The sequence below is a fragment of the mitochondrial genome of Anomaloglossus baeobatrachus (genome assembly GCF_048569485.1).
Source record: "Anomaloglossus baeobatrachus voucher AF2590 mitochondrion, complete genome".
Classification (NCBI taxonomy): Eukaryota; Metazoa; Chordata; class Amphibia; order Anura; family Aromobatidae; genus Anomaloglossus; species Anomaloglossus baeobatrachus.
In genome coordinates, this window is record NC_030054.1 from 1 (window position 1) to 17572 (window position 17572).

General features: G+C 41.3%; 13 protein-coding genes and 24 non-coding genes across 37 annotated transcripts, besides 2 other annotated features; 28 read left to right on the forward strand and 9 right to left on the reverse strand. All coding sequences in view use genetic code 2, as the record gives it.

The window, feature by feature from the left end:
* A7F30_gt01 lies at positions 1-73 on the forward strand. The gene has a single exon. It is a non-coding gene; the product is annotated as a tRNA-Leu (tRNA).
* A 2-nt stretch (positions 74-75) lies between these two features.
* Positions 76-147, forward strand: A7F30_gt02. Its single transcript has one exon. It is a non-coding gene; the product is annotated as a tRNA-Thr (tRNA).
* A7F30_gt03 lies at positions 147-215 on the reverse strand. The gene has a single exon. It is a non-coding gene; the product is annotated as a tRNA-Pro (tRNA).
* On the forward strand, positions 215-283 carry A7F30_gt04. The gene has a single exon. It is a non-coding gene; the product is annotated as a tRNA-Phe (tRNA).
* Position 284: 1 nt separating this feature from the next.
* Positions 285-1214, forward strand: A7F30_gr02. Its single transcript has one exon. It is a non-coding gene; the product is annotated as a 12S ribosomal RNA (ribosomal RNA).
* Positions 1212-1281, forward strand: A7F30_gt05. The gene has a single exon. It is a non-coding gene; the product is annotated as a tRNA-Val (tRNA).
* Positions 1282-2872, forward strand: A7F30_gr01. The gene has a single exon. It is a non-coding gene; the product is annotated as a 16S ribosomal RNA (ribosomal RNA).
* Position 2873: 1 nt separating this feature from the next.
* A7F30_gt06 lies at positions 2874-2946 on the forward strand. Its single transcript has one exon. It is a non-coding gene; the product is annotated as a tRNA-Leu (tRNA).
* ND1 (NADH dehydrogenase subunit 1) lies at positions 2932-3907 on the forward strand. Its single transcript has one exon. A coding segment is annotated over exon 1 (976 nt).
* On the forward strand, positions 3908-3978 carry A7F30_gt07. Its single transcript has one exon. It is a non-coding gene; the product is annotated as a tRNA-Ile (tRNA).
* On the reverse strand, positions 3979-4049 carry A7F30_gt08. Its single transcript has one exon. It is a non-coding gene; the product is annotated as a tRNA-Gln (tRNA).
* A7F30_gt09 lies at positions 4049-4117 on the forward strand. The gene has a single exon. It is a non-coding gene; the product is annotated as a tRNA-Met (tRNA).
* On the forward strand, positions 4118-5151 carry ND2 (NADH dehydrogenase subunit 2). The gene has a single exon. A coding segment is annotated over exon 1 (1034 nt).
* Positions 5152-5221, forward strand: A7F30_gt10. Its single transcript has one exon. It is a non-coding gene; the product is annotated as a tRNA-Trp (tRNA).
* A7F30_gt11 lies at positions 5222-5290 on the reverse strand. Its single transcript has one exon. It is a non-coding gene; the product is annotated as a tRNA-Ala (tRNA).
* On the reverse strand, positions 5291-5363 carry A7F30_gt12. Its single transcript has one exon. It is a non-coding gene; the product is annotated as a tRNA-Asn (tRNA).
* Positions 5364-5392: an origin of replication.
* On the reverse strand, positions 5390-5452 carry A7F30_gt13. Its single transcript has one exon. It is a non-coding gene; the product is annotated as a tRNA-Cys (tRNA).
* A7F30_gt14 lies at positions 5453-5522 on the reverse strand. The gene has a single exon. It is a non-coding gene; the product is annotated as a tRNA-Tyr (tRNA).
* A 1-nt stretch (position 5523) lies between these two features.
* COX1 (cytochrome c oxidase subunit I) lies at positions 5524-7068 on the forward strand. Its single transcript has one exon. It carries the CDS (start codon positions 5524-5526, stop codon positions 7066-7068), a length of 1545 nt encoding a protein of 514 aa, YP_009251192.1.
* A 1-nt stretch (position 7069) lies between these two features.
* Positions 7070-7140, reverse strand: A7F30_gt15. Its single transcript has one exon. It is a non-coding gene; the product is annotated as a tRNA-Ser (tRNA).
* Position 7141: 1 nt separating this feature from the next.
* Positions 7142-7210, forward strand: A7F30_gt16. The gene has a single exon. It is a non-coding gene; the product is annotated as a tRNA-Asp (tRNA).
* COX2 (cytochrome c oxidase subunit II) lies at positions 7211-7898 on the forward strand. Its single transcript has one exon. A coding segment is annotated over exon 1 (688 nt).
* A7F30_gt17 lies at positions 7899-7970 on the forward strand. The gene has a single exon. It is a non-coding gene; the product is annotated as a tRNA-Lys (tRNA).
* ATP8 (ATP synthase F0 subunit 8) lies at positions 7971-8135 on the forward strand. The gene has a single exon. The coding sequence runs from the start codon at positions 7971-7973 to the stop codon at positions 8133-8135; it is 165 nt and encodes a 54-aa protein (YP_009251194.1).
* On the forward strand, positions 8126-8809 carry ATP6 (ATP synthase F0 subunit 6). The gene has a single exon. It carries the CDS (start codon positions 8126-8128, stop codon positions 8807-8809), a length of 684 nt encoding a protein of 227 aa, YP_009251195.1.
* Positions 8809-9592, forward strand: COX3 (cytochrome c oxidase subunit III). Its single transcript has one exon. A coding segment is annotated over exon 1 (784 nt).
* A7F30_gt18 lies at positions 9593-9661 on the forward strand. The gene has a single exon. It is a non-coding gene; the product is annotated as a tRNA-Gly (tRNA).
* On the forward strand, positions 9662-10001 carry ND3 (NADH dehydrogenase subunit 3). The gene has a single exon. A coding segment is annotated over exon 1 (340 nt).
* On the forward strand, positions 10002-10069 carry A7F30_gt19. The gene has a single exon. It is a non-coding gene; the product is annotated as a tRNA-Arg (tRNA).
* A 3-nt stretch (positions 10070-10072) lies between these two features.
* Positions 10073-10375, forward strand: ND4L (NADH dehydrogenase subunit 4L). Its single transcript has one exon. It carries the CDS (start codon positions 10073-10075, stop codon positions 10373-10375), a length of 303 nt encoding a protein of 100 aa, YP_009251198.1.
* ND4 (NADH dehydrogenase subunit 4) lies at positions 10369-11732 on the forward strand. Its single transcript has one exon. A coding segment is annotated over exon 1 (1364 nt).
* Positions 11733-11801, forward strand: A7F30_gt20. The gene has a single exon. It is a non-coding gene; the product is annotated as a tRNA-His (tRNA).
* Positions 11802-11868, forward strand: A7F30_gt21. Its single transcript has one exon. It is a non-coding gene; the product is annotated as a tRNA-Ser (tRNA).
* Positions 11869-11898: 30 nt separating this feature from the next.
* Positions 11899-13698, forward strand: ND5 (NADH dehydrogenase subunit 5). Its single transcript has one exon. The coding sequence runs from the start codon at positions 11899-11901 to the stop codon at positions 13696-13698; it is 1800 nt and encodes a 599-aa protein (YP_009251200.1).
* ND6 (NADH dehydrogenase subunit 6) lies at positions 13682-14176 on the reverse strand. Its single transcript has one exon. The coding sequence runs from the start codon at positions 14174-14176 to the stop codon at positions 13682-13684; it is 495 nt and encodes a 164-aa protein (YP_009251201.1).
* Positions 14177-14178: 2 nt separating this feature from the next.
* A7F30_gt22 lies at positions 14179-14246 on the reverse strand. Its single transcript has one exon. It is a non-coding gene; the product is annotated as a tRNA-Glu (tRNA).
* Positions 14247-14248: 2 nt separating this feature from the next.
* CYTB (cytochrome b) lies at positions 14249-15392 on the forward strand. The gene has a single exon. A coding segment is annotated over exon 1 (1144 nt).
* Positions 15393-17572: a D loop.

Sequence of the window (17572 nt, forward strand, 5' to 3'; positions counted from 1 at the left end):
GCTTTTAAAGGAAAATCAGCTTTCCCCTGGTTTTAGGATCCAGCATTTCTTGGTGCAAATCCAAGTAAAAGCTCGGCCCTAATAGCTTAACTTCAAAGCATTGGTCTTGTAAACCAAAGATTGAAAACTCAAAAATTTCTTAGAGCTCAAGATAGAAGGAATCTAACCTCCACAATTAACCCCCAAAGCTAATATTCTGCTTAAATTATATCTTGTTTAGATAGCTTAATATAAAGCATGGCACTGAAAATGCCAAGATGGGCCCTAAAAAGCCCTCCTAACACAAAAGGTTTGGTCCTAGCCTTGGAATCAATTCTTATTTAATATACACATGCAAGTCTCCGCACCCCTGTGAAAACGCCCTAATAACCCCACTAGGGAATAGGAGCTGGTATCAGGCACAACCTCCTTGCCCAAAACACCTAGCCTCGCCACACCCACAAGGGCCCTCAGCAGTGATAAACATTGAGCATAAGCGACAGCTTGACTCAGTTAAATTATCCAGAGCCGGCCAATCTGGTGCCAGCCGCCGCGGTTATACCAGAAGCTCAAATTGATTTCTATCGGCGTAAAGCGTGATTAAAGATTTAAATTTTTGGAGTCCAACTAAAATTAAGCTGTGACACGCCTGCTACCTAAGAAGACCTGAAACGAAAGTTATTCCAATTTTCCCTCACTTGAACTCACGACAACTGAGAAACAAACTGGGATTAGATACCCCACTATGCTCAGTCGTAAACTTTTAACTACACCCACATCGCCCGGGAACTACGAGCCAAGCTTAAAACCCAAAGGACTTGACGGTACCCCATATCCCCCTAGAGGAGCCTGTCCTATAATCGATAACCCCCGTTTAACCTCACCATATTTTGCTATTTCAGCCTGTATACCTCCGTCGTCAGCTTACCACGTGAGCGTTAGTGAGCTTAATGTTTTACAACTAAACGTCAGGTCAAGGTGCAACTTATATTATGGAAAGAGATGGGCTACATTTTCTAACTTAGACCACACGAAAGACTTTATGAAAACTAGTCGGAAGGCGGATTTAGTAGTAAAAGGAGATCAGAAAGTTCCTTTTAAACCCGGCACTGGGGTGTGTACACACCGCCCGTCACCCTCCTCTACTGCTATTAAACAGTTTTTAACTACTTCAGCTTTATAGAAGAGGTAAGTCGTAACATGGTAAGTATACCGGAAGGTGTGCTTGGATACAGAATATAACTTAACTTAAAGTACCTCGCTTACACCGAAGCTATATTTGTGCAAACCAAATTATTCTGAGCCCAACTTCTAGCCCCACCCCAATTTATACAAAATCCTTAATTTCCAACCTAAATCAAAACATTTTAACAATTTAGTATAAGGCGATAAAAAAATTTTTTCCGGAGCATTACAATCAGTACCGCAAGGGAAAGATGAAATAATAATGAAATAAACCTTAAGCATTAAGAAGTAGAGTTTTCCTCTCGTACCTTTTGCATCATGGTTTAACTAGTCTAACTAGGCACAAAGATTTACAGTCTAACCCCCCGAACCTAAGCGAGCTATTTTAAGACAGCTTAACGAGCCAACCCGTCTCTGTTGCAAAAGAGTGGGAAGATCTTATAATAGCGGTGACAGACCAAACGAGCTTAGTGATAGCTGGTTGCTTTTAAAAAGAATTTTAGTTCCTCTCAAAGCTCACTTTAATACTAAGAAATTATTACTTTGAAGTTATTCAAATAAGGTTCAGCCTATTTGAAAAAGGACACAACCTCAACCATTGGGTTATCCAGTCTTAATGTGCCCAAGTAGGCTTAAAAGCAGCCATCTTTGACAAAAGCGTCAAAGCTTATCCATTTTTAGACCTAATTCCTAAAACATTTTCCAACCCCTCTCCACTAAAAAGCAATTCTATATCTTATAGAAAATTTTATGTTAAAACTAGTAACAAGAAGCAGACCTTCTCTTTAATGTACCTGTAAATCATTTAGGACACCCCATTGATACTTAACGTTTCTAACCACTAAATAGCAACACCTCAAGAAAAACCTATTTTTACCAACGTTAACCTAACACAAGAACATTACAAGAAAGATTCAAAGAAAAAGAAGGAACTCGGCAAACATTAGCTTCGCCTGTTTACCAAAAACATCGCCTCTTGATTAAACCATAAGAGGTCCAACCTGCCCAGTGACATTGTTCAACGGCCGCGGTATCCTAACCGTGCGAAGGTAGCGTAATCACTTGTCCTTTAAATGAAGACTAGTATGAATGGCCCCACGAAAGCTATACTGTCTCCTTTTTCTAATCAGTTAAACTAATCTCCCCGTGAAGAAGCGGGGATAAACATATAAGACGAGAAGACCCTATGGAGCTTCAAACAACTGAAACACTTGTATATCCTCCCCTCACCTGCCAACATTTAACCTCACATTTTGTTTCTAGTTTTAGGTTGGGGTGACCACGGAGAAAAAACTAACCTCCACGACGAAAGAGACATCTCTAAACAAAAAGCTACATCTTTATGTATTAACACATTAACCTTTATTGACCCAATAAATTGATCAACGAACCAAGTTACCCTAGGGATAACAGCGCAATCCATTTCAAGAGCTCTTATCGACAAATGGGTTTACGACCTCGATGTTGGATCAGGGTATCCTAGTGGTGCAGCCGCTACTAACGGTTCGTTTGTTCAACGATTAAAACCCTACGTGATCTGAGTTCAGACCGGAGCAATCCAGGTCAGTTTCTATCTATAAAGAGTTTCTTCTAGTACGAAAGGACCGAAAAAACATGGCCTATACCATTACGCAAGCCATCTATTTTGCATATTTATGCCTCCAACTCAATAATCAAAAACCTGCCACGATATTTTAGATAAAAATCAAGCTAACGTAGCATAACCTGGTTTTGCTAAAGATCTAAGCCCTTTTCACAGAAGTTCAAATCTTCTCGTTAGCTTTGAACCCATTAATCTTCATCCAACCCCTTTGCTTTATAATTCCTATTCTTTTGGCAGTTGCATTTCTAACTTTAATTGAACGAAAGGTACTCGGCTACATACAACACCGTAAAGGCCCTAATATTGTTGGCCCCACAGGACTTCTCCAACCAATCGCTGACGGCGTCAAATTGTTTATTAAAGAGCCGATCCGACCAGCTACCGCCTCCCAAACCCTATTTCTCCTTACCCCTATTCTCGCTTTTACACTTGCTATAATTATTTGAGCCCCATTACCCATACCCCTTCCATATTCAGAAATAAACCTAGGAATCCTATTTATTCTGGCCCTATCTAGTTTAACGGTCTACTCTATCCTAGGCTCAGGTTGAGCATCTAACTCCAAATACGCCCTGATTGGCGCTCTTCGAGCAGTAGCCCAAACTATTTCCTATGAAGTTACACTAGCCCTCATCCTTCTTTGCATTATCCTTTTGTCAGGAAACTTTACACTTCAAAACTTCAACATCTCCCAAGAAACAATATGATTTATTATCCCCACATGACCTCTAGCTTTTATATGATTCATTTCAACCCTAGCTGAAACTAATCGCGCCCCCTTTGATTTAACTGAAGGAGAATCTGAATTAGTTTCCGGGTTCAACGTCGAATACGCAGGCGGCCCCTTCGCATTATTTTTCTTAGCAGAGTATGCCAACATCTTAATAATAAATACAATCTCCTCAATTATCTTCTTGGGGTCTTCAATTTTATTTAACCTCCCCTCTACCACCATCATCCTTATTACAAAAGCCGCACTTCTCTCTATAATCTTTTTATGAGTTCGAGCCTCCTACCCCCGATTCCGTTACGACCAGCTTATGCACTTAGTCTGAAAGAATTTTCTCCCCCTAACCCTTGCTCTCACCATCTGATTTATTACTTTCCCCATTATTTTTTTATTCACCCCCCCCATCTTATGGATACGTGCCTGAAAACTAAGGACCTCCTTGATAGGGAGAACTATAGGGGTTAAAACCCCCTCGTTTCCTTTAGAAAAACAGGAGTTGAACCTATAACTGAGAGATCAAAACTCTCTGTAATCCCATTTTACTACTTTCTAGTAAAGTCAGCTAAACAAGCTTTTGGGCCCATACCCCAAACATGTTGGTTAAACCCCCTCCTTTACTAATTAACCCCTATGCCTTATCAATTATTATTTCCAGCCTCGCTATTGGCACCATCACAACCCTAGCTAGCTTTCACTGGCTCCTCGCCTGAATCGGTCTAGAAATCAACACCTTAGCTATTATTCCCCTAATAACTAAGTTTCCCCATCCACGATCGATTGAAGCCGCAACAAAATACTTTTTAACCCAAGCTGCAGCCTCAGCATTAATCTTATTCGCATGCACCCTTAATGCCTGACTCACTGGCGAATGAACCATTAATAATCTTATTAACCCATTCTCAACCACATTAGTATCTATTGCTATCCTCACTAAACTAGGAGTAGCCCCCTTTCACTTTTGACTTCCTGAAGTCCTGCAAGGACTTACTCTTCAAACAGGATTAATTCTTTCAACATGACAAAAATTAGCCCCCATAGCCCTTTTTCTCCAGCTTTCACAATCCCTGAACCTAAACTTAATAATACTCTTGGGCTTAATTTCTGCCCTAATTGGGGGATGGGGGGGAATTAACCAAACCCAAGTCCGAAAAATTTTAGCATTCTCCTCTATCGCCCACTTAGGTTGAATAGTCGCCATTTTAAAACTCTCCCCAGAACTTTACCTTATTAATTTTACCCTGTACATCATTATAACTTCCACCTTATTTTTTGTACTTTTATCTATAAGTTCCACAAATATAATGCAACTAACAACATCATGACCTAAAATTCCAATCCTAACTGCACTCTCCCTTCTTTCCCTCCTTTCCCTCAGTGGCCTCCCCCCTCTCACAGGCTTCTTACCCAAATGACTTATTGCCCAAGAGCTTATTAAACAAAATCTAATACTATTTGCTTTCCTCCTCTTAATATCAACCCTCCTTAGCCTATTTTTTTATCTCCGCCTCACATACATTATCTCCCTCACGCTCGCCCCAAACCCATCCTTCTCTTCCTCACTCTGACTACTTAAAAAAAAAAACAACCTATCAACCCCACTCCTACTAACACTATGCCTCCTCCCTTCCTCCCCATCACTATTCTTGTTCATTTAAGAAACTTAAGTTAAATTAAACTAAGAGCCTTCAAAGCTTTCATTAGAAGTTAAACTCTTCTAGTTTCTGTAAGACCTGGAGGACATCAACCCCCATCTTTTGAATGCAACTCAAATACTTTTATTAAGATAAAGTCTCCTAGAATAACGGGCCTTGATCCCGTAACATTTTAGTTAACAGCTAAACACTCTATCCAGCGAGCTTTATTCTACTTCTCCCGTTGTGGAAAAACGGGAGAAGCCCCGGCAGAACTTCTCTGCTTTTCAGGGGTTGCAATCCTGCGTGTAACACTCCAAGGCCTGGTAAAAAAAGGACTTAAACCTCTCTGCTCGGGGCTACAACCCGCTGCCTAACTCTCGGCCATCTTACCTGTGATAATTACCCGATGATTATTCTCCACCAACCATAAAGATATCGGAACCTTATACTTGGTTTTCGGCGCATGGGCCGGAATAGTGGGAACTGCCCTGAGTCTCCTTATCCGAGCTGAACTTAGCCAGCCTGGCTCACTCTTAGGGGATGACCAGATCTACAATGTAATCGTTACTGCTCATGCATTTGTGATAATTTTCTTTATAGTCATACCCATCTTAATCGGGGGCTTTGGAAACTGATTAGTCCCCCTTATAATCGGAGCCCCTGATATGGCATTTCCCCGAATAAATAACATAAGCTTTTGACTGCTTCCACCCTCCTTCCTTCTCTTGTTAGCATCAGCAGGCGTCGAAGCTGGGGCAGGAACAGGCTGAACAGTCTATCCCCCTCTTGCAGGAAACTTAGCTCATGCCGGCCCATCAGTTGACTTAACCATTTTTTCTTTACATTTGGCCGGGGTCTCATCAATTCTCGGCGCAATTAACTTCATCACCACCACCCTAAATATAAAACCCCCCTCATTAACTCAATACCAAACCCCTCTTTTCGTCTGATCTGTTTTAATTACAGCCATTCTCCTTCTTCTCTCCCTCCCAGTCCTGGCTGCCGGCATTACTATACTTCTGACCGATCGTAATTTGAATACCACCTTCTTTGACCCTGCAGGAGGTGGAGACCCTGTTCTCTACCAACACTTATTTTGATTTTTTGGCCACCCAGAAGTCTACATTCTAATCTTGCCCGGATTTGGCATCATTTCCCATGTTGTAACATTTTACTCAAGCAAAAAGGAACCTTTCGGGTACATAGGCATAGTATGAGCTATAATATCAATTGGCCTCCTAGGTTTTATCGTCTGAGCCCACCACATATTTACCACTGACTTGAATGTTGACACTCGAGCCTACTTTACATCCGCCACTATAATTATTGCTATTCCCACAGGCGTTAAAGTATTCAGCTGACTCGCTACGATACATGGCGGCGTTATCAAATGGGACGCTGCCATGCTTTGAGCCCTCGGCTTCATTTTCTTATTTACTGTTGGAGGACTAACCGGAATTGTCCTTGCCAACTCATCCCTTGACATTGTTCTTCACGACACTTATTATGTTGTAGCACATTTCCACTATGTCCTTTCCATAGGAGCAGTTTTTGCCATCATAGCAGGCTTTGTTCACTGATTCCCCCTTTTCACTGGGTACACCCTTCACACAGCCTGAACCAAAACTCATTTTGGCGTAATATTTGCCGGCGTAAACCTAACTTTCTTTCCTCAACACTTCCTAGGCCTAGCAGGAATGCCACGACGTTACTCAGATTACCCAGACGCTTACACCCTGTGAAATACAGTCTCGTCAGTAGGCTCTCTAATCTCCCTGGTTGCCGTTATTTTAATAATATTTATTATTTGAGAAGCTTTTTCATCCAAACGTTTATTTACATCCGCAGAACTAGCCCCAACCAACGTAGAGTGACTTTATGGTTCCCCCCCTCCCTACCACACATTTGAAGAAGCCACTTTTTCTCAAACTACTAGGTCGAGAAAAGAGGGAATCGAACCCCCATCTTCTGGTTTCAAGCCAGACACATAACCACTCTGTCATTTTCTTTGAGAATTTAGTTAATTTATAGCACTACTTTGTCAAGGTAGAGTAATGGGTTAAATCCCCATACTTCTCTATGGCCCACCCCCTACAACTTGGCTTTCAAGACGCAGCGTCTCCAATTATAGAAGAACTTCTGCATTTCCATGACCACGCTTTAATAGCAGTTTTTTTAATCAGCGCCCTAGTTCTATACATTATTTCCACTTTAATAACTACTAAACTATCAAACACCAACACCATTGATGCCCAAGAAATCGAAATAGTGTGAACCATTATGCCTGCAATTATTCTAATCGTTATTGCTCTCCCATCTCTTCGCATTCTTTACCTTATGGACGAAATCAACAACCCTGATATTACTGTAAAGACTATTGGCCACCAATGGTATTGAAGCTACGAATACTCAGACTTTGCTGATTTAAGCTTCGACTCTTACATAACTCCTACTAAAGATCTCCTCCCCGGACAATTCCGCCTGCTAGAAGTTGATAACCGTATGACTACTCCAATCGGCATAGCAACCCGCACGCTAATCACAGCAGAAGACGTCCTTCACTCCTGAGCAGTCCCAACACTAGGAGTTAAAACCGATGCAATCCCCGGACGTCTAAACCAAGCCTCATTTTTAATTTCACGTCCAGGGGTTTACTACGGCCAATGTTCAGAAATCTGCGGGGCCAATCACAGCTTTATACCCATTGTAATTGAATCCCTTCCAATTAAAGAATTCTTAAACTGGACATCCGCTTCAGTTAGCTCCTCGCTAAGAAGCTACAGGACACAGCAACAGCCTTTTAAGCTGAAGACAGGTGACTTCCACCCACCCTTAACGAATGCCCCAACTGGACCCCTCTCCATGATTTTTCGTTTTATCTTCCTCATGAGCAATTTTTCTTATTTTCTCCACTTTAAAAATCTCTAAATTTACCTTCCTTAACGACCCCTCTAGCTCATCTCGTAAAGATGATAATAATCCCTGAACCTGACCATGACCTTAAATCTTTTTAGCCAATTTGCTTCACCATACCTTCTAGGAGTCCCTTTGATCTTTGTTGCTTCTATTTCTCCTTGACTTCTACTTCCCTCCCCCGCTAACCGCTGAATACCTAACCGTCTTATTGCCATTCAAACCTGATTTTCTAAAACATTCACCAAACAAATCTTCAGCCCAATCGGCCCTCTAGGGCACAAATGGGCCTTAATTTTAACCTCCTTGATGGCTTTTCTTCTTACAATTAACCTTTTAGGCCTACTCCCATACACATTTACCCCCACCACACAACTATCTATGAACCTAGGCATGGCTATTCCATTCTGATTGGCCACAGTCCTTATTGGCTTTCGTAACCAACCGACTGCATCTCTAGGACATTTCCTTCCAGAAGGAACCCCAACACCCCTAATCCCCATCCTAATTATTATCGAAACCATTAGCCTCTTTATTCGCCCAATAGCCCTAGGTGTTCGATTAACAGCTAACTTAACTGCAGGCCACCTATTAATCCAGTTAATCTCTACAGCCACCCTAGCCCTACTTTTTTCTTCCCCCCTCGTATCTTCTCTAACTTTTATTACACTACTTTTATTAACCATTTTAGAAATTGCTGTCGCTATAATTCAAGCTTACGTCTTTATCTTACTCCTAAGCCTCTATCTTCAAGAAAATACCTAATGGCACACCAAACACATGCTTTTCACATAGTCGACCCCAGCCCATGACCTATTACAGGCGCAACAGCAGCATTCATGCTCACCACTGGGTTAGCAATATGATTTCACTTCAACACCACTTGAATTTTAATTCTAGGCCTCTCACTTATGTTCTTAACCATGTTTCAATGATGACGGGATATTGTCCGAGAAGGGACTTTCCAAGGCCATCATACCTCTCCAGTTCAGAAAGGCCTCCGTTACGGCATAATTCTCTTTATTACCTCTGAAGTTTTCTTTTTCATCGGATTCTTTTGAGCCTTTTACAACGCCAGCCTTGCCCCTTCTTTTGAAACTGGAGAATGCTGACCCCCTGCAGGTATTTTCCCCCTTAATCCATTTGAAGTTCCTTTACTAAATACCGCTGTCCTATTAGCTTCTGGGGTCTCAGTAACATGATCACATCATAGCATCATACAAGGGAATCGTAAAGAAGCTATCCAATCTTTAACTATTACAATCATCTTAGGCCTCTACTTCACCATTCTTCAGGCCCTGGAATACTATGAGGCCCCCTTCACAATTGCTGATGGCATCTACGGCTCCACCTTTTTCGTCGCCACAGGATTTCATGGACTTCATGTAATCATCGGCTCCCTATTTCTTCTTACCTGCCTTTTACGCCAAATCAATTTCCATTTCACAACCCAGCACCATTTCGGCTTTGAAGCTGCCGCCTGATATTGGCACTTTGTAGACGTCGTCTGACTTTTCTTATATGTCTCAATTTACTGATGAGGCTCATATTTCTTTAGTATAACTAATACCAATGACTTCCAATCATTTTATCTTGGTTAAACTCCAAGAAGAAATAGTGATTCTATTCCCGTCAATTGCCCTAATCATCGCTTTAGCCCTAGCTCTAGTTAGCTTCTGACTCCCTCAAATACTGCCCGACTCAGAAAAACTTTCTCCCTATGAATGTGGCTTCGACCCTTTAGGGTCCGCACGACTCCCTTACTCAATACGATTCTTTCTCATTGCCATCCTATTCCTTCTTTTCGACCTAGAAATTGCCCTTCTCCTCCCAACCCCCTGAGCAACACAATTTTCATTTCCCTTAGTCTCTATCGCATGGGCCTTCATTATTCTTCTTCTTCTTACACTTGGCTTTATGTATGAGTGATTTCAAGGAGGCCTAGAATGAGCTGAATGAAGTGTTAGTCTAAAAAGACAGTTGATTTCGACTCAACAGATTATGGTTTAATCCCATAACACTTCTTTTATGCTCTCATCACACGAACCCTGACTTTTATCAACCACATTTTTTTTAGGCCTTCTCGGTTTATCTTTCCATCGCACTCACCTCCTCTCCGCCCTTCTATGCCTGGAAGGAATAATGCTATCCCTTTACTTAGGCCTAGCCCTCTGAACTGCTAAAATAACCATAATATCTTCAGGTATATTCCCTGTGATTATATTAACATTATCAGCCTGTGAGGCTGGACTTGGCTTATCCTTAATAATCGCCACTGCCCGCTCTCACGGCTCAGATAACTTAAACTCTCTCAACCTCCTTCAATGTTAACAATCTCTCTCCCCCTAATTCTTCTTCTTTTCTCCCCATGACTTTTCCCTGCTAAGCGGTTGTGAGAAGCTACTACAAGCTTATCCTTAATCTTAGCCGCCATATCCACAGCCTGGTTTTACACTAATAAAACTTTTTTATTAACTAACTCCTATTTTTTCATTGACGAAATCTCATCCCCCCTTTTAATTCTAACTTGCTGGCTAACAGCCCCAACTCTTCTGGCCAGTCAAAGTAAAATCTCCAAAGAACCCATCTCACGTCAACGAACTTACATCTTTACTATCATTATGCTTCAATCCACCACCCTACTAGCATTTCTAGCCAACAACCTAATCTTATTCTTTATTATATTTGAAGCTACTATAATCCCAACCCTAATTGTTATTACGCGTTGAGGGGCCCAAAAAGAACGCATAATAGCCGGCACATATCTTCTTTTTTATACTCTTTTTGGTTCAATAGCCCTCCTGACAGCCCTACTTTTTTTTCACGAAAATATCGGCACATTATCTATCCCGACACTAAAAGACCTTTCCTCACAATTCTACTCTCTCCCCTTTGCTCCTGCATGATGGGCAGCATGCTTTCTGGCCTTCCTTGTTAAAATGCCACTGTACGGGGTTCACCTTTGACTTCCTAAAGCCCATGTCGAAGCCCCAATTGCAGGCTCAATAATCCTAGCAGGAACATTACTAAAACTGGGTGGCTATGGCATCCTCCGAATAGGTCTTGTAATAGGAGACTCCCTCAATACTATGGCACCCCCCTTAATTGTCTTTTCCTTATTTGGAGTTTTTTTATCAGCAATCCTATGTTCTCGCCAAACAGATTTAAAATCCCTCATTGCCTTTTCATCTGTTAGTCATATGGGTTTAGTAATTGCCGCCTCAATAATTAAAACCGAATGAAGCATTGTAGGCTCAATAATTTTAATAATCTCCCACGGCCTAGTCTCATCAGCCCTCTTCTGCCTTGCCAATACATCTTATGAACGCACAAATTCCCGAACAATAATCCTCCTTCAAGGAAGTCAAATTATTTTTCCACTAACCGCTGCCTGATGATTAACTGCAACACTCTTAAACTTAGCCCTTCCCCCATCTCTTAACTTTATTGGAGAGCTTTCAATTTTAACATCCCTCTTCCAATGGTCTAACCTAACTTTAATTATTACCGGACTAAGCATTATTTTCACCACATCTTACTCCCTCTTCTTATACTGATCCTCCCAACGAGAGCATCTTCCCCCCCACACCAAATTCTTAACCCCCATTCAAACCCGAGAACACATTCTTCTAGCCCTCCACATCATCCCAATCATCCTTATCTCCCTCAAACCAAATCTAATCTACTAGTGAACATAATTTAACAAAAATTCTAGTCTGTGACTCTAGGAATGGAAACTAATTATTTCCTGTTCACCGAGTTTGTAAGGAACACCGAGAACTGCTAATTCCTCGCTCCCATGGTTCAACTCCATGGCTAACTCAGCTTAAGTTCAAATTTAATCCCTTAAAGCTATGAATCTACCTCTAATTGCCATCTCATGCTATTCCCTGAGCATATTAACTCTTCTTATTCCTCTGTTCTCTTCTACTTCTCCCCTCCTTCACTTAATCACCAAATCCGCCATCAAAACAGCTTTTTTTATTTCAATCCCACCCCTCTTTCTTCTTATCAATGAAAATTTCCAAACAACCATGATATCATGAAAATGGTTTGTAATCGCATCAGTCCCCCTTAACTTTTCCATTCAATTAGACCACTACACAATCTTATTTGTCCCAATCGCCCTGTTAGTCTCATGAAGCATCGTTGAATATTCCCTCTGGTATATACACAATGACCCCAAGATTCAACTTTTTTTTAAATATCTTCTTATTTTTCTCGTGGCAATATTATTATTAGTATCTGCCGGAAACTTTCTTATTCTATTCATTGGGTGAGAAGGTGTAGGGATTATATCTTATTTACTTATTGGCTGGTACTTCACACGAAGTAACGCCGGGGCAGCCGCTCTACAAGCCGTACTTTACAACCGAATTGGGGATATCGGCTTCCTATTTACCATCTTCTGATTAATTTCTCACTTTGACTCCATTGACTACAATCTCATCTTCTCTATAAACGTCCCAACTCCCCTTATTATTGCCTTCATCATCGCCGCTGCAAGCAAGTCTGCCCAATTTGGACTTCACCCTTGACTAGCCTCAGCCATAGAAGGCCCAACACCAGTTTCTGCCTTACTTCACTCTAGCACAATAGTCGTAGCCGGCGTTTTCCTACTTATCCGCATCCACCCAATTATTAAAGACAACCAAACCGCTCTAACCACTTGTCTCTGCCTCGGCGCAATTTCTACTGCTTTCGCCGCAACCTCTGCCCTAACTCAAAATGACATCAAAAAAATTATTGCTTTCTCCACATCAAGCCAATTAGGATTAATAGTGGTAGCAATCGGCCTTAACCTCCCCCACCTAGCCTTTTTCCATATTTCCACCCATGCTTTCTTTAAAGCCATACTCTTCCTATGCTCCGGAATCGTCATTCACAATTTAAATGATGAACAAGATATTCGAAAAATAGGGGGATTACAAAAATCTCTACCAATTACCACCTCCTGCATCACTATCGGGAGCCTCGCTCTGATAGGAACCCCTTATTTGGCAGGATTTTTCTCTAAAGACTCCATTGTAGAAGCCATTAACTCATCCAACGTCAATGCTTGAGCCCTAATTATTACCATTATCGCCACCTCCTTTACTGCTGTTTACAGTCTCCGAGTAATCTTTTTTACCTCTATAAATTTTCCACGTTTTAACCCCTCAATCAACATCAACGAAAATTACCCAACTTCAACAAACCCCATTAAACGCCTAGCTATTGGAAGCATTATTTCAGGCTTAATTATTAATCAAATCCTCACCCCCTCATCCCCCCTAACTTTAACTATGCCCACCTACATAAAAATTACAGCTCTATTAGTCACATTTCTAGGATTTTTGATCGCATTTGACCTGGCCCAAATCTCATGAACCAAAACCCCCTCCCAAAATTTATCAAAGTCAATTAACACTTCATTTTACCCCCTTATCATTCACCGACTAGCCCCAGCCCTCTTCCTTAACTTCGGTCAATACAATTCTTCTCACCTAATTGATACCCTTTGATTAGAAAAAATAGGACCTAAAGGCTTAGCCTACTCCCAACTGCCCCCAATTAAAAAAAATCAAGAAGTCCAACAAGGCCTTATTAAAATTTACCTGTCAATTTTAGTCATTTCCATGACAATTTCCTTAATCCTCTTACAGCTCGCAAGGAACCCCCGTAATGGCCCCAAACTACCTCCAATACCGCAAACAAAGTTAATAACAAAGCCCACCCCCCAATTATCATCATCCCTCCCCCCCACGAGAACATTACTGAAACCCCAAATCATTCACTTCCATAAGCCTCTTCACTATTCTTTATGACGACCTCTCATTCACTCCCCCCCACAACCCATCAAATGCTTACTAAAACCATATACCCCACCAAATAAATTAAAACCCCAAGACTTCCTCAAGCCTCCGGGTAAGGCTCAGCAACCAATGCTGCTGAGTAAGCAAACACAACCATCATCCCCCCCAAATATACCAAAAACAAGACTAATGACAAAAAAGAAACTCCCCCCCAAATTAAAATTAAACACCCAGCCCCCGCCGAACTAACCAACCCCAAAGCCGCATAAAATGGGGAAGGGTTAGAAGCTACCCCCAACAAACTTCCCACTAATCACGCCTCTAAAAAAAACTTCATCTTATTTCTACTAGGGTTTTAACCTAGGCCTGTAACCTGAAAAACTACCGTTGTACTCAACTATAAAAACTAATGGCCCCCATTCTACGTAAAACCCACCCTGCCCTAAAAATTGTCAATAACTCCTTTATTGATCTCCCTTCCCCCGCTAATATCTCTGCATGATGAAATTTTGGCTCACTCCTTGGCCTATGTCTCATCGCCCAAATCCTCACAGGCCTCTTCCTTGCCATACATTACACCGCTGACACCTCTATAGCTTTCTCCTCCGTGGCCCATATCTGTCGTGATGTTAACAACGGATGACTACTGCGCAACACTCACGCCAACGGAGCCTCATTCTTTTTCATCTGCATTTATCTTCATATTGGCCGAGGCATATACTACGGCTCTTTCCTCTTCAAAGAAACATGAAATATTGGTGTCATTCTGTTTTTCTTAGTGATAGCAACTGCATTCGTAGGCTACGTTCTGCCATGAGGACAAATATCCTTCTGAGGCGCCACAGTTATTACTAATCTCCTCTCTGCTGCACCCTACATTGGCTCTGACCTAGTCCAATGAATCTGAGGTGGATTTTCCGTTGACAATGCCACACTCACCCGATTTTTTACATTTCACTTTATTCTGCCTTTCGCAATTGCAGGCGCCTCAATCCTTCATCTTCTCTTCCTTCACCAAACCGGCTCCTCCAACCCCACGGGCCTTAATTCTAACCCTGACAAAGTCCCCTTTCACACTTACTTCTCATATAAAGATGCCTTAGGCTTCGTCGTCCTTCTAGCCCTCTTGGCTGCCCTATCTTCATTCTCCCCTAACCTTCTAGGCGACCCAGATAACTTCACCCCAGCCAACCCGCTAGTCACCCCCCCCCACATCAAACCAGAATGATATTTCTTATTCGCATACGCCATCCTTCGCTCCATCCCAAATAAATTGGGAGGAGTACTAGCCCTTTTATTCTCCATTCTTATTCTCTTTCTCCTCCCTTTCCTTCACACTTCCCACCAACGAGCCATAGCATTTCGACCATTTACTAAAATCTTATTTTGAATTCTAGTAGCCAACATACTTATCCTAACCTGAATTGGAGGTCAACCCGTAGAAGACCCTTTCATCCTTATCGGACAGCTTGCCTCTGTCTCCTATTTTGCCATCTTCATTCTCCTCATCCCCACCCTGGGAAATCTGGAGAATTACTTAACCTTTACTAACTCATGGCAGTTGTATTTACCCTTAATTAATGATGATATTATACATTCTATGTATAATAGAGCATTCATATTATTACCATAAGCATATCTTGCCCTAAATCACTGGTAATATTACATATTCTATGTATAATAGAGCATTCATATTATTACCATAAGCATATCTTTAGCCCTAATAAATAATGATATTATACATTCTATGTATAATAGAGCATTCATATTATTACCATAAGCATATCTTTARCCCTAATAAATAATGATATTATACATTCTATGTATAATAGAGCATTCATATCATTACCATAAGCATATCTTTAACCTTAATCAATAATGATATCATACATTACATATATAATAGAGCATTTATATCATTAGCATAAGCATATCTATACCATATAAACATTAATAATTTAACATGTTAAGAGTAACTAGTTTAATTAATAACAACAAAAAAATTTAATGTATTTCTATATATGTCACACGAAGGCGGGTTTAACATCTATGTTTAACAACATAAGCGTACGGAGAACCCGCATTTTGAATTAAGAGCCTGAATATTCCTTATTACATCCCGCCCAATTTAATTCAGAATGCTATAAATAAATGAATTAAGTACTTACTATTTATACTATTATGCCATCTCAGCCGTCACAAAAGCTTTCATATAAGAACAATTAAACAATTAAATTATTCAACTAACTCGTGATCCTCATAAAATTTAACTACAAGTATTATCCAACTATATAATTACTTTACATTTTGAACTGCACCTATTACGTATCCGTGAAATACTAGCATATACATATAATTAAACTCGCATAATTACCATCATGGGGCTCTTACATCAAACAATTAAATTTATACTACCCAAAAATTTACTTTCAAATTGAATATTTCTTTCAAATTCACTGTAAAATAAACATCGAGCTTACGGTCGCATCACTATCGTACCTTAAAGCGGCCTAAAAGAAATCAGGGACTTGGTAGTTCTGAATCTTCCAAGGGACCTACCACAAGTTGACCCTTAAATCCCGCTTCAGGATGCATTTGACGGATGTGAATCTATGGACTTTTCTTGATTAATCGTGTCCAGAATGGTTTCTAAAGAGTATCCCTCCTATGCGCTCTGGTACCGGCAGAGACCGTGACCCCTTCATTCCTGGAACTCCAGTACATTGGTAGTATTTTTTTTGGGGAACTTTCACCTGGCATCTCTCAGTGGGGTAATGGCACATTATTAAGGTGGTCCTACTTAATGCAAGCGTGGTTGACTTAGCATAAGAATATGATGCCCCTTAAATGAATGCTTATTAGACATAGTAATTTTTAGCTCTGTCCTAATTACCCACTATTTCTATTTTCCCCCCTGAAAAGACACAAATCGGGATTTCAAAAAATCCCCATCCCTCATAAGTCTCAACGATAATTTTTTTTAAAAAAATTCGCGCGCCATATTTTTCCAAAAATTTTGCGCAACCCCCCCCCCCCCCCCGAGTTCTGCTTTTGGAAACTGGGTTAAGAAGGGGTGCACCGTTCCTGGAGGTACTGCAATACCAGGTCAATGCGTGGAGTGGACAGAGCAAGCTCTTTTTCCATCTCCCTGTTCTAAAAATCCATTTAATATATGGTCCCCAGATAGGGGACGTATCAGATATTAAACTGATAAGAACAGATACTACACTTGATCTTAGCCAAAAGGCCGAGAAGCGATAACCAGAATTGGTTTGGGCCTCGAGTGGCACCCTGGCCTATGCCGGACACATCTTAGGGAGAGAGAGCGAGAGGGAGACAAACCCACGCCTACACAAGACATTTTGTCACCCAAGCCAACCCTTGAAAAGGCTGCTTTGCAGAGCAAAAACAAGAAGAATGGTGCGTTTTGCAGCCGCCGCCCACTGCAATGAATCTGAATAACTCCTCCTTTAGGGCGCAAGCAACTCCCCTCCCCCTTGCAGTCTTTCCAATTCACGATACAAAAAGACGGACAGGACAGGTTGCCTGACTTTCCGTCACTGCCACCCTTTGCCATCCTTACCCGTAGAAAGCCCTTTCATCATCCCCAAACCCTAATCTTTTCCCTTTCCTTCCCAGCCCCCAAACCCTGCCCTCTGTACCTTTCTCACCACCCGCTTCCCTTCTCCTGTCATCCCCCTACCACCCTTATATAACATCAGTCCTTCAACAC